General features: G+C 40.6%; 1 protein-coding gene across 1 annotated transcript in view; it reads right to left on the reverse strand.

Moving 5' to 3' along the window:
- Positions 1–14,873, reverse strand: part of KIF26A (kinesin family member 26A) — a 103,875-nt gene that overhangs the window by 12,241 nt on the left and 76,761 nt on the right. The window contains exons 6-10 of the mRNA XM_080397065.1: positions 5,097–5,306; positions 3,015–3,108; positions 2,276–2,538; positions 1,839–2,022; positions 1,381–1,540 (exon numbers count right to left, since the gene is read on the reverse strand). Coding sequence (XP_080253191.1) covers positions 1,381–1,540; positions 1,839–2,022; positions 2,276–2,538; positions 3,015–3,108; positions 5,097–5,306 — 911 coding nt within the window. The remainder of the gene's footprint in view (positions 1–1,380; positions 1,541–1,838; positions 2,023–2,275; positions 2,539–3,014; positions 3,109–5,096; positions 5,307–14,873) is intronic.

Genomic DNA, 14,873 nt, shown 5'->3' on the forward strand with positions numbered 1-14,873 from the left:
ATTATCCAAAAAGCTCACGAGTGCTGTATTTTTAGCTGAGCAGACTTAGTACCCGGATAGCTAAGCTCTGTGAGCTCTGTGCAAACAGTTTTGATAATAACAAAAAAATAAGTCAACAGAAAAGGTAAGAAATCGCTAAACAAATATAACAATGTTAGATAGCAGAACTATATTACCAATGCCACTGCAACTAACCTAGTTTCCATTCTGCCTGCTGTGCTCTGCTCTGACATAGCAAATGGGAAGCAGAATTGCTCTCTGAAGTCTTCCCTGGTGATGTGCATCCTCTGCCATGAGCAGCAAAGCTGACAAGACAGGTGACATTTTGTTCTCCACTGGTCTCCAAGAAATCTCTCTATAGGACTCCTTGGAGGCTGCTTCCTATCACCCCCCTGAGCTGACCCAACGTGGGAACTACCATCACTGTCTACTCACTAAACTATGGTAGGCAACAAGGTTGAGCATATGCCTTTCCCTGTTTTAACCCATCCATCCTCTACCCTATCCACAAACCTAGCAACTAGCCTGAGGAAATTATCTTTCTGCCTAATACAGAAAGAAAGAACACCTGTTTGAGATGCAGTGCTAGATAAATATGTGAAATGACATGATTGATAACAACAGCACAAAGTCATAATGCAGGAAGACAAGCAGCAATTAAATTTAAGGACTGAAGGCCAAGTTCAGGTAAAGGGTGTTTACAACGTGGCTGTTGTCTTTAAGCTGGGCTCCCCACAGATGTGTTTGACATAATATTATTGTCAAGTACACTCCACCAAGGGACACACTAAATGTTTGCTTCTTCTAAACAAGTGTGCAACATGGGGGTCTACTTTTTTTAATTTAAAAGGTGTGTCATTCCGAAAGGCATACAGAAATAACAAGCTTAGATGACCATACTTGATAAACCCTGCAGTATTTTCCAAAAGTTCAATACAACTTTTAAATTTGGAAAAGGAGAGAAAATCCTTTGAAATTTTGATGAAATTGTTTACTAATGTCCAGCTGGCTGAGATCAGTTTAAAAGAGGAGACAGAGGGAAAGAAAACATTTTGGCCATTTTCCTCTGCTTTTTTCAACAATCAAACTCTCCCCAGCATTTCACCCCACAAGTATATACCAATACGCATATAACTTTTGGCCATATAATTAAGAATTTCATGTTACTACGTGACATTTTAAAAGTTGTCTGTATGTATATAGACATACAGACATGTAGATGAATTTGTAACGCAGAAGTGACCTTAAAAGAAGACAGACCCCCCTCTGACAGAACTTCCTTTAACTTCATCTTAAGTAAAGAGTAAATTGTTGATGTAATTCATTGCTAAGGTAACACCAGCCACAAATTTAAGACTGTGCAGACAATAATTCACTTACTTATATGGCACATGCTTAGCACCATTAATTAAGGCCAAAATTACATTGCCCAGGGCAGAGAGAGACAGACATAGAGAGCCTCCTCCATCTCGGCTCTTGCTCAGCACTTTTTCACAGCTCCCTAGATCAATGAGATGCAAACGGCTGCGTCCTCCAGACACTAAAACAAAAAGAGGGAAAACAGTTGTACATCACGTTCTTGCATGGACTCAAGCCAAATTTGGTATTCAAAATGTATTCAAATGAGGAAAATAATGAATACAGCATGGGATAATGACTAAATTAAATATTAATGGTAAGGAAAGCAGATATTAGCCACAGCAACCAAAGTTAAAGGTGACTCGACTGGCTTGAGGGTTCACTTCATTTTTTCTTTTAAAGTTTATCGAAAAGTATTGTTGAAACTAAACCAAACCCATGTCATTTAAAAATAAACAATATGGTAAGAAGATTCATACTTCCTCCTTTGCCACTCTTCTCCATGCGATACTGGTATATGTGAAGAGTAAAGAGCATATGTGAATTCCTCCTGTCTTCTTCCTCACATTCAGGTTTGCTGGTACTTCTGGCAGCAATTGCAGCATCAAGGAAAAAGGCAGCTTTCTCTGCTGTTGGGGCCCTTAGCTCACTTTGGTTTTGAAGCTTGAATACAAGCAAGAAAATTACTAATTAGCACAGGGGCAATTTTTTTTATTATTATTTTTTCTGAACTGGCTAAATCTCTAGGGCACTAAAAGAAACAAATATGTACACCATGGGAGAAGGGCTTATAAATTAAAAGTAATAATTTTTTTTTACTGTCTTAAAAGTTGTCGTAATTGTTGTCAGATAAAAGGAAATAAAAAGCAGAAGAAAGTCAGGCTTAGAAAAATCTATGTTGTGATATCCATTATACCTGGGTTCCACATATTGGATCTTCTCTCAGATATACCCCAGGAGACTGGCCGTCCTGAAGGCTGCCAGTGGCTACTTCAGCTAACAAATCCTTAAGGTTTTCATCTTTGCCACTGATCTCCACAGCAGATACTCTAATAGAGAAACGAGTCCCAGTTTTTTCTTTACGTTCATTGATTAATTTGAAGAGCCAAGAAATCGCACAGGGGATGATACCAAGGCTTTGCGTGGAATTATCTTTCCCAATCATAGTAAAAGATTTTCCTAGAATGAAAAGACAAACATGAACTTAATTTAATTTTCTTGTACAAGACAGTCTCTTCATATCACCACTGTACGTTACATGCAATGCCACGTGCTGCACAGATAATGGGAAAGAACATATGCAAAAATGCAAAGTATTTCATTATTAATCCATTACTATCTATTCAATTATTTTTGCAATTTTTGTAACTCAGACCCACAGCAAATTAATGTTAAAAACATCTCTGATCTTTTGATTTTCATCACAATGCACCTATATAAACTTGCTCTTCAATAAGCTAATCTGATGTTACGTTTTACCTTTTCAAATTAAAACTTACAATCACAGTGTAGAAATAAACCATGATAAGTTTGCAAAGCTAATTAAAAAGAAATTCTAATCTATTCATATACTCTAGGTTTATTGTTCCAGGAGCTGACAGCATGTAATTACCAGACTGACATAGTAATTAACTGTAACAAATTTGGGAGCTCACCAAGCTTGACATGACCAAAGCAAAATATGCAACCATCTGCACCATTCACAACAGACTGGATTACTTCTGCTACTGTTCCAGAGCATACCTCAGCCTGAAAGAAAGGTTGGAGACAAATGAGTAAAAGAGCATATACTGCTTCGGTTTTTACTATTCTTCTGTAATCAAATGAATGACTCAATATTTTTGAGGCACAATATTCTCCCCATTTTTATGGCATCATTCCTATTATTTTAGTAACTATGCTATCTTAAAAAACAATAAAATATTCTACTACAGCCTAAAATAGTTTTCAGTTCTATTAAACCAATTCTCTTGGAATATTGATTCTATGACTAATGTAGCAAACTGAATGCTATCCAGCCAGGCTTCCTGCTGGTATAATAGCTTAGCCAAGGCTATTCAGCAATAGTAGCAACTCCACAGAAATTAAGCTACTCACGAGTGCTCACAGGAATTAAAAAGACATTCATACGGGAGAAAATGCATTAAGATCCCTGAATAAGACTTCATAGTATCCCATTTCGTTCTTCCAGGGGAAACATCATCATCAATGAAGAGAACTTGCTAAAATATTTAAGTGTACGAAAACCAGTTTATCCATGTCAGTGAAGGTTTCAAATATACAATAAGATGATCTATTAAGTACGGCAGGTGGGGGCAGGGGAGAGGGTTGCTGTAAATATGTAACTAGAGCAAAATGCTAAGGCTCTGTTTGCAGCTGCATGGCAGCAAGCTTTCCTCCAGCAACAACGCCTGTGCAGAAGTGGCTGCGTTGGCCAACAGTCACCCAGAGCCACCACAAACAGGCCACCCAACAGGCCCACCACAAGGACCTGAAAGAGCTTAGCCCAAACCAGGGGTCAACAACTTGGAGGACTGGTGCCAACAGCAGCAGAGAAGCAGACTGTGCACGGCCACCTTGCAGCAGGGCTGGCAACACAAGTAAGAAAAAGCCATTTCCAGTTCTGACCGAATGCTGAGCTCACCGTTGCACGTTTCTACACAAAGATGCCATTTAAGCTTGTGCAGGATCCTAAAAACAGCCTCCTGATGTGGTCACCGTTGCTTTAGATACTGACATATGGGGGGGAGACTATTCTCCATTTGTAGTGCTTGGCTAGAACTTGGACCTAATAGATATTTTTGCATCTCTAGTTTGGGACCCAAAATATTAAACAAAATCCTAGAGGAAGATCTGAGGGTGGGATTCTGAATTAGATTTTGTCATGTTTTCTCAACATTAATATACCATTTTCACCTTGGATGTTTTGTGGTGTACTTCTCACCCTAATTTCTTTCAGCAGTTCAAACTCAAAGTAGTTCTTCGTATGCTGCTGAATTTGTTCTTTTTAAAGCTGGTCTAGGATTATTTTTTTCTAAACCAAAGATTCTTCCCAGAAGGATTATCCATGAGTACAAACTCACTGAACATACCGCAGCCCACAGTCCTTTCAGATACTAGACACCTCGTTTCTGTATGAGATTTCATGTCTGGGGCTACTGCTGTACAAATACACCCTTTTTCAGGCCAAAAGAAAGGCATGCACCATCATCAGCACAACCATCAAGATGAAATAATCAGTCAAACACACAGCATAAACAAACTGGAAAAGGTGAGGAAAATAAAAAAGGTCCCTCACAGTTTCAGTACAGCAATCCCACAGGGTTAGCTGTATCTCTTCTCCTAACAACAGCATTTAGTATAACATTAAGCACATGTTCATTTCCCATTTAAATCAGTGGGGAAGACCCTTATTTCAGTGACATCAAATGGGTTAAAAACTAACCGGATGGAAAAGTGAAATTCAAATTGGCTGTGTGTCTTTCTCTAACAAGAGAAAATGCAGGAAGATAATTGAGTCTGCAAATCCATCTCCCCAGCTATTCCTTAATTTTACATCTCAACCAAACTGAAAATGTAAGAATTTGCCCACTTGTCTATTCATTACCATGTTTTTTTTCCAGGCATTAAGGCAACTCATTCAAATAAAATTCCCCAGAAACAGAAATAACTCTTCAGGCAACCAAATGCATTGGCCATGAGAAGACTCAGGAGATTTATGCAAGTGACTCCAGTACCTGCGAAGCATCCTGGGGGAAAACCGCATCGAAGGCAAACATCTTTGGGACAGCAACAACACCTCTTCTGTGACCTGCATTGGACGGCCCACTTGCCGCTGGATCGTAAAATGTGATTTGCTTTTTTCGCGGGTCCACCTTTAGGAAGGACATGGATTCAGATGTTTCATGCGCTCCTTGAGAGGGACAAATCCTTACCATCACTTTCACCTGCAAGAATTCAGAAGAAAGTGACAACTCGAGCTCCCAGCTACAGATAAATGCATGCAAAGAATTCCTCCCAAACACACTCCCCTTCCCATGACATGTTCATTTGTAATTTTTAGGTGTGTCAGAACAACCGTGGGACAAAACCAGAGCCAGATTTTCCAGCCTGATTTCCACCCTGGGGTCTTCACTGAATCAGCTTTTAAAGGTGCACTTCGTCCCTTCGTTGACTGTGTTCCAGTTTTATCGTCTCAATTTATAAATGTCTGATCTGCAGGTATAATCCGCTGTAGGTGTAAAACCCCACCTAAAGAGAAAGAAATTCTAGTCTTCTACCTTTCAATTCTCAATGTGACTGAAAGCACAAGCCGACCCACTGTGAAAATCAGTCCGAGTAATGCAAGGCTCAGACAGCTAGTACATTCAAACTGAACTAAATCTCGAAACTTTCAATTCCTTGTTCACATTCTTCTAATAGAAAGGTGCTTCTCTTACAGCTTTCCCAGGCAGGCGCCTTTATGCTGTCATTGCTAGGCTCTTTGGTGGTTAGTTGCAGATTTAATGAGAAAGAAAGGGAGAAAAGCATGAAAAGAAACCACTCATGAAGTACCTTCCTGTAGCAGCATTGCAAATGCTGATTTCCTACACATGGCATTTTAAGACAGCATTTTTAGAAAGCTCGGATGTGTTGGCTGTGATTTCCAAAGCAGCTTATGGGAGCCAAGTCACCGGGTCTCACAAAGGTTCAGCAAAGGCTGCACACCTGTTCTTTCAAGCTTCCTGCAAATCATAGTCTGACTTTGAAAAACTGTTGAAATACAGCCTCACACCCACTTACAACCATTTATCCTTATGAAATGCTCCCAGGTCAGAACCAGGTTTTATACACCTTGCACTGAAGTAAATGACTATTACAGGTACAACTTCAACTCTGCACTGCCCAGCAGATCAAACCTAAGAGAAAAAGCAATGCTCAGCCAGAGCGACTTTCCACGGCCAGGATGAAATAGTTCAATAACAAGCTGAACAACAGTATTATCTCCTTATCCAACTACCAGGCAAATTTCACAGCACCAGTGTTAACCACCTAGTTTCACTGGGTGAAAAGTCTCCATGGCTGTAATATATCACAGCCAGCACTGCTGGAACAATTTACACCCATACTCCCCAGAGCACCCATCAGGAACTTCATCTTCTGGAATGCAACTACTAAACCACAAAACTACTACACCTTTTACAGCACTTGCACCTGATTTGGAAGGGAAGTGACAGATAGCAACCCCTCTGCTGCAAATCCACCAGGGGAACCCTCCAAACACAGAGCATGCAGTCACCTGCTGAGTCATCAGCACTTGGCACTGGTGGAGCTGCACCCCAAATCCTGTGTGCAGCTCTGGGCCCCTCACTACAAGAAAGACATTGAGGGGCTGGAGCGTGTCCAGAGATGGGCAGCAGAGCTGGGGGAGGGTCTGGAGCACAAGCCTTATGAGGAGTGGCTGAGGGAACTGGGGGGGGTTTAGCCTGGAGAAAAGGAGGCTGGGGGGGACCTTATTGCTCCCTACAACTACTTGACAGGAGGTTGTAGTGAGGTGGGGGTCAGTCTCTTCTCCCAAGTAACAAGTGAGACAACAAGAGGAAACAGCCTGAAGCTGCACCAGGGGAGGTTTAGATTGGATATTAGAAAAAATTTCTCCACCAAAAGGATTGTCAAGCACAGGCTGCCCAGGGAAGTGGTAAAATCACCATCCCTGGAGGTATTGAAAAGCTGTGAAAATGCAGTGCTTAGGGACATGGTTTAGTGTTAGACCTGGCAGTGCTGGGTTAACAGTTGGACTTGATGATTTAAGGTCCTTTCCAACCTAAAAAATTTTATACTATGACTCAGGACCACCTCTAGCCCTGAGCGAGATATTGCATGGGGAAGCTGGGTTGGAAAGCATGCAGCTCTGATACAGAATGATTCCCCTTTTCAGTAACTTTGTGTTGCTAAATTTAACCTTAAATCTGCCAGAAAAAAATTTTACTCCTACTTACTATGTTCCAAGAACATTCTGTCATTAAAATAGCATGCATTTACTATGCTGACACATTCTTTGTGTCTTTACAAAAAAAAAAAAAAAAAAAAAAAAAAAAGCACGCTTTGCAGTCAAGACTTCCCCATCACTCCTGTATCCAGAGGAGTAATGGCAAAGGAAGAACCAAAGCTGAAAAACTACTTCAGCAAAGCACAACATGGGAAATGAAGACAATGAACAGAGGCCAGAGCAGGCTGAGCCACTCTCTAGGACTACCTTTCATACCAGAGAAGATGAAAAGGTGATGGCATACACACCTGCACCCAGTGGGTGCAATAAAATATAGTGCCCAAGTCAGGACGATCCACAGCAGATAGGTGGGTGCAGCAGTAAGCACCATGCTGAACCGTCCCCTGCCTTTGTCAACAGGGGAGGGTGGGTAATTTGAAGATCTCATTTAGGTCCTCAACTGTTTCATTTTTCCAGCTCTTCCTTTCTATGGGGGCTAAGCTGCACACAGGCATCCCTGCACAATTAATCATGCAAGCATCCTCACAGAAAACGTTTTCCACAAAATGGCTATAAAAGCTTTTTCACAACAATTTTTCCAAACAAAGAGGTTAAGAAACAACTGACCCCTCCAGTAAACACTGTAGGAGGCTTCACCAAAGGTAGCGGCAAATTCTTCCACCTATTGACTCAAGCAAGTCCCCTGATTTCACATTTTCCTTTCTTTCCCCTTTCATAGTGATATGAATATGAAAATGCAGTCCCATAAAATAAGCGAAACCTAGAATAAATGAAACAGCTGCTTCAAAAGCAAAGTGCATCAGAGGTGATACACTCAAGGCTGTTTGCCCATAAAAGCTCCATGAAGCCAGCTTTGTGCATTAGCCTGCTAGCTCAACCTTGACATGCTACCAAGGTGCTCAGAAAAATAACCTCCCTCAGGAAAAAAAAAATCTAAATAAATATATTAAGTACAAATGCCCACTTCAGGGTTGCTTGATTAAAATGAATTTTAAAATATATGCTGTTTTCAAAGCACTTCTCTAAACAGTCCCTTCTGTTCTCTCTTCCACCTATTATTAGATTATAGCAGCCAGAGCCTGGATAAGAGGAAAATTGGTTTGCTCCTGACCTAAAGCAAGTTACCTCCATCAGAGCATTGCTCCCCCCAACACAAAGATGGCTTCACCCCCAGAAAAACCTTGTGTGTCAAATCAGCTTTTTGAGACCACGTCTCCGAAGCTGAAAGATACTAAAATAGCTTCCCATAATGGATCAGATCCCAAACTTAACAGGCCTCAAGGATCATCTTCATTTTAACAGTGGAAGTGAGCTTTCAAGACAAGTGGGAGGAGGAGGAGAAAAGCAGCTTGAGGGAGTTCCTCTTTTAGTATTTTGTGCATAAAAGCTGATTTGTGGAGTAGAAAAACACTGATTTCAAATTTTGTTTCTCTGCCCACTGAATCTAGCTCTAAGTGATGCCCACCAGAAACTGTAGGGTTATAACATGTCCCGTTCATTCATGATGCTGAGCCAGACTCTGACTTTACCCAGAAATGAAGCAGAAATGCTCACGGAAGTACCAACGAGCACAAAGATTACTCAAGCATACGCCTTCGCAGCAGCAAAAACTAAGTGCAGGCAGATCCCAAGTGCATGGACAAACTTCTAAGCACATAAAAGAAACGTTTGTTGTAATACTATTTATTCTTTTTACACTTCTTGCCCTTCTGTGTTTCAGAACCAATCTTAAGTGACAGGTTCATATTCTCAGCTCTGAAGTTCATCCCAGTACTCTTCTGGGATGAGTACTGCAGAATAAGCAGCATGCTATAGAGCCAGCGTGGTTCCTGCCTTAAGGATCAACTGAACTGCACCTTCTCCTGGGTCTCTTTATCTAGTACTCAGATAAAAGACATGTTCATCTGTAGAGACAGCAACACGCAGTGCAGGAAATCATCCAGGTACAAGGGGAGTACAAGTGAGGGGAGGATTCAAGAAAACCCAGGAACCCATAAATCTTAAACTTTGGCCTGTAACTAGGGAGCAAAGCAGCAATACCTGCACTGCAGTCTAATGCTTTTCACAGAATCACAGAATGGTCGGGGTGGGAAGGGACCTCTGGACACCATCTAGTCCAACCCCCTGTTAAACCAGGGTCACCTGCAGCGGGTCGCACAGGGTCACGTCCAGGCAGGTTCTGAATGTCTCCAGAGAAGGAGACCCCACAGCCTGTCCCAGTGCTCTGTCACTCTCAAAGTAAAGAAGTTCCTCTGCATATTTAGGTGGAACCGCCTGGGTTTCAGTCTGTGCCTGTTGCCCCTTGTCCTGTGACTTGGCACCAGAGAAAAGAGCCCGGCCCCTTCCTCTTGGCACCCGCCCTTAAGATACTTGTATGCATTGACAAGGTCCCCTCTCAGTCTTCTCCAGGCTAAACAGCCCCAGCTCCCCCAGCCTTTCCTCACAAGGGAGATGCTCCAGTCCCCTCATCATCTGTGTAGCCTCCACTGGATCCCCTCCAGTAGCTCCCTGTTTCTCTTGAACTGGGGAGCCCAGCACTGCACGCAGCACTCCAGGTGGCCTCACCAGGGCAGAGTGGAGGGGGACAATCACCTTCCTCAGACCGCTGGCCACGCTCCTCCTCCAGGATCCCATTGGCCTTCTTGGCCACCCTGGCACACTGCTGGTTCATGGGCAACTTGCTGCCCACCAGGACACTGAGGTCCTTCTCTGCAGAGCTGCTTTCCAACTGCTCAGCCCCAGCCTGTACTGGTGCCTGGGGTTGCTCCTCCCCAAGCGCAGGACCCTACACTTTGTTGAACTTCAGTAGGTTTCTCCCTGCCCAACTCTCTAGGCTGTCCAGGTGTTCACTTATAGAAACAAATTAATAGAATTAAGTGCAATAGCGTTAATTTCAGGCCCATTAAGGATCACACCTCCTGTGGGCAGTTATTCAACAATACGGCCAGCTTTCTGGTGGTCAGTTCCAACTGCAGCGGTACCAGCTTGACTGGTAACAATTGTACAAAGCAAAGAAACACATGATAAGGAATGCAGAGGAGAATGAATGAAGAAATGAAAAAATAAGATAGGTCTGAAAGAATAAGAACAGGTCGGGGTGGGGCAGGGTGGGAACAGAACTAAAAGGATTAGCAATGGAGGCAGGGGGAAAGGGGAAGAAAGAGAAAGACTACAAAAAAAAGGAAAGACAATACAAATATGGCAATTCCAGAAAAGTCATCTCAGGCTCAGGGCATTTCTGCACAGAGTCATTCCCTAGATAGTCTTTCTTCTGCCTAAAATAACTGGAAATGTACTTAAGGAGAACTAGGTTGTCACATCCATCGTGTGATGGGGGTGACCCTTCCTGCTAGAACGGGGGATTTTTAGTAACTCCTTTTTTTCCCCTCTTGTGTATTTCTTCTTCAATGTCACAGAAAGATGTGCAGTAAGAAAAAGCGTTACCAGTGGAAGTTTATCATTATCAAGGATACAAGGATTTGTACATAGCTATTCATACGGACATTGAATATTAGATAGAGGCTCCATTTTAATGAGGCTGTTGATAGAAAAAGAGGATAGGTTTATACTTTAGTTCAAGTTCTGCAAATAGAAGTAAAAGAAACACAAACATCACAATACTTGAACATTATTAACATATTTCACAGTGCCTGAAGACAGCCTAAATCATGCAGTATCTCATTAATTAACTGACTTTAATCTGGTGGGTTTTGTACACTGGGGTTTAACATTTTACTGCTGAGCTTTCCAAATTCATGTTTCTGTGGGAACCAGGAGGTCAGCAGAATTGCTGAAGGAAATCCTACTGAAATCAAAAGTGTTTAGGAAAAGAAGATGGCAAATACATCCTGAATATGCCATTAAAAGATAAAGAATTTTCAAACTAAACAAACAAGCACATAATTTGGAAAAACCCTAGAAATGGGTGACATAAGGTCAGAGGCCCACCCACCCAGCACAACGAGTGTAATTTTAACCTTCACTAGCAAGGCTAGGAGAGAGATTCATAGCAATCAAGGATTTTTTTTTATATGTATTTTTCAAAAAACTTTGTCTATCAGCCTACAGTGGAAATCACAGAAAAGAAAGCCTAGAGAAGTAATTATCTGCAAGCTAGAATTCATTTGCTTCAGCTGTGTAAGTGGATGGACACTGAAGCATAAAAACAAAAATCATACCACAGTTTTATGCATGCATAAAGAATTTTAAGGGAGACAAACTCACAAAGGGCAAATATCTGAAAAAAAGGAAAGGAAAAAAAAAATCTTCTATGTGGAGGACTCTGGGGCTAAACATCTGATGAGACCACTAGAGAACCATATAGTACACTCAAATATCAGTAATATGTTGGAGTACTGAGCCAAAATTCTAGACCTTCAAGTCTTTGACCCTTATGAAAGTCAAATTTAGATGCATATTTAACAATTCTGACCTAAACACTGAAATATCTCAGAAACTGAGAAGTGTACATCCTGGCTGGTACCAGCCATTCCTCTTTTGGCAGCCTTCCTCCTCCATTACTACTGTAGGCACTGTTTCACACCTAAGGGTCACAAGGAGAGACCTTCTGCCCCAGTGCCATGTGATAGTCACTGTTCCCATGCTGTGACCATTTCCAGTAGTGCCAGCCCCACGTGTCCCCTTTGTGCGGACTCATCATTTCCATGCCTCCCCCCACATACTGAACCAGTTGGAGTTGAGAAGAACAGGACAGAGGAGTCACAGCAACCAAAATAATGGGCTGGCTTGAGGATTGATCATGATGGTGGAGAATATCAAGCATATGTTAGTGCCAGAAAGCAGACTTGGAAAAATCAAGAGACCAAAAAGCCGTGAAACTCAAATTTCAAAGCAACTCTGACAGCAAGACATGAATGTGAGACTGATGGCTAGAGGCCAGCTACAGTTTTGTCTATACAGCCATGTATATTGGCTATGCTGAATCAAATGGAGTTATGGCAAAGCCATGCACCAGTAAACATAAAACTCCTCCAAGACCATTGAGGCATGCATTGTCCCAGAAGGAATCACATCCAAGGCTGAATTTGTAGAGAAAAGAGCCAGTGATAACAGAAAGAATGACACAATCCTACACCATTTTAGACAGAAACAGCCACGAGACTGAGACAGTTAGGTTCACATTGATTATTACCCCATAATCAAAAGAGATGGAAGGGCTATCAACTCTGAGACCATGGAAAGGGGAAGGACCATCTCACACTTAAAGAACCAGATGATTTGAATTCTGTTCCTAAGACTATCACAAACTTCTACTACATGTTTTAGACAATGAATACAAAAAAATTCTCTCTCTCTCTCTCTCTATATATATATATATATACACACACCTCAGAAAGTCAGTGATTCATCTTTCAGAGGAGCAAAGGGTGCCAAATACTCTATAGGGTTTAATTTGAGGCAGACATATAGACAGAGAAGACTCCGCTAATTCACTAAGTAACAACTAGACTCCCTGGCTGCTGAGGAAATTAAGACCCTGACCCAGCCAAGTATGTTAGCGCAGGCATAACTGTAACATATGGTACCTCCTTTGAAATAAATGAATGTTTGTGTTCATAGTGATGCTTTGTTAGCATTTGATGCTTATATAGTTGTCATGTTTTAAATTAGACAGTATGAGAAGGAAAAAAATAGAATAAATTAATTAAAAAGCATGTAAAATTTTAAAATACATGTGCTCAAACCTTTTTTACTAAAATAAACTCTATCTGTCTGTATTTTGGGAAAGTGCTGGCACTATACTGGAATCCATTCTAAAAATGCTGGTTATGTTCTGTGTTACAGCAGTATCATAATCCCTAAATGAACCAGCAATTTGGTCTTTAGCAGTAAATGTCATTATATCAAATCTGAACAGACACTAAATATTCCCTGGAAACACACATCCTTGACAGGCATCGTGCAGCCAGGACATTAGTTTTGTCCAATGTTCACAAAATGGCATATTACAGCAGGTTAATTAAATAACTGTGTTTAGACATCCACCATTCTGAATTAAGATTTCTCAGCAAGAAATTACAAAGAATTCACATTCAGTTGAATAAAGACCATTTTCCAATGAAATCACTTGTTTTCCAACTACAGTGTAAATCAAATTACGAAAGTCTAGTTCAGAGCCAATATTTTTCATGGATTTAATTGTAACTGACAGATATATAACCCTTGCTAAATTGGTTTACTGTGGGTAGTTCTTACAAGCCTTTCATATACCGCCACTACCAATGGATGGCAAATTTATATGCAAAATTGCTATGCTAGCATAGACCATCTAGCTCCCCTGGGAGAACCTAAAAAAAAAAAAATTAAAAAAAAAATCACTCTGTATTGTACTCTATTAAAGAAGAATTGATTCTCTACTCCCAGAAGACATGAAGAAAACTATTTCATTTTTCAAGGTGAAAACAAAGTAGAAGAATTTATGTACTTTATCTAATTTCGCCACATTTTTGTTTGAGCAGTTCAAGGCATCTCAGCAGGAGTGTATGTACCTTGAATGATACATGACTACATTCATCAATAGAAGAGTACTTCGTGTGATACATGATTTATATCAGAAATAACACTCTAGTCATTAGGAAACAAGCAGCAATAAACATGACAAAATTAAGTACCTATTTGTTATCCGTCATCAAACCATCGTAAGAACTAGTGAATGGGGGACACAGCACACTTAAAACCCTGGACAATCAGTAAATCATATTAGTAGTACCTTAGCTATGGCTTGGTAAAACATAAATGAAAGTAAATGTCTAAAACACATAAATGGAGACCAGTATGTATATACCTGTCCAAGAAACATGTCTGACAATTCAGGTTCTCTTTAAATGCTCCACTTCAATTGTCTCACATAGGAGGATTCTGTCATTCGAACATAAAAAATTGACAGGTTCCTTGGAAGAGACAAGCACTTACAACTGCAACTTTAAGTGATGCAGTATTATAAAGAATGAGCTGAATAGAAACCCAGAAAAAAAAAAAAAACATTTTGCATGAAAAAGGCTTCCTACTATGCCAAAGAAAAATAGGAAATTAGAATGCTACACAGCACCCACTGTAAAAAGGATGTCTTTTTTAATACCACAATATGATAAATTATCTTAAGTAGCACATTAATGTCAGAAATTGAGCATAATCTAACTTCTTTCCAGTGACAATATTAAATGGCTTTCAGACATCTTTCCTACTATTCTGACATTAAATTTAATAACACCCAGCGAGACCACAAAAATGATTCAGTTACAAGAATCATACTATACTGGATCATTTCCTTTTAAGCAGAATTCAGCTAAATTATTTGGACTTTGATGTTTTTGGCACATTCAAGAGAAAGGTATGAAATTTTCTGAGTAACATTTATCAGTAGTGAGCAAAATTCCTTTCAGTATCCAGTTTGCATTGGTAGTGGGATTTTCCTTTGTGCATAAGCTTTCAATTATTGTTGGTTACATGAAACACCGGTCCCAGATAGACCTACAGTTCTAATTTTTTATTCTTTCTTTTTTAA

This window comes from Falco punctatus (genome assembly GCF_963210335.1).
Source record: "Falco punctatus genome assembly, chromosome: 7".
Taxonomy (NCBI): Eukaryota; Metazoa; Chordata; class Aves; order Falconiformes; family Falconidae; genus Falco; species Falco punctatus.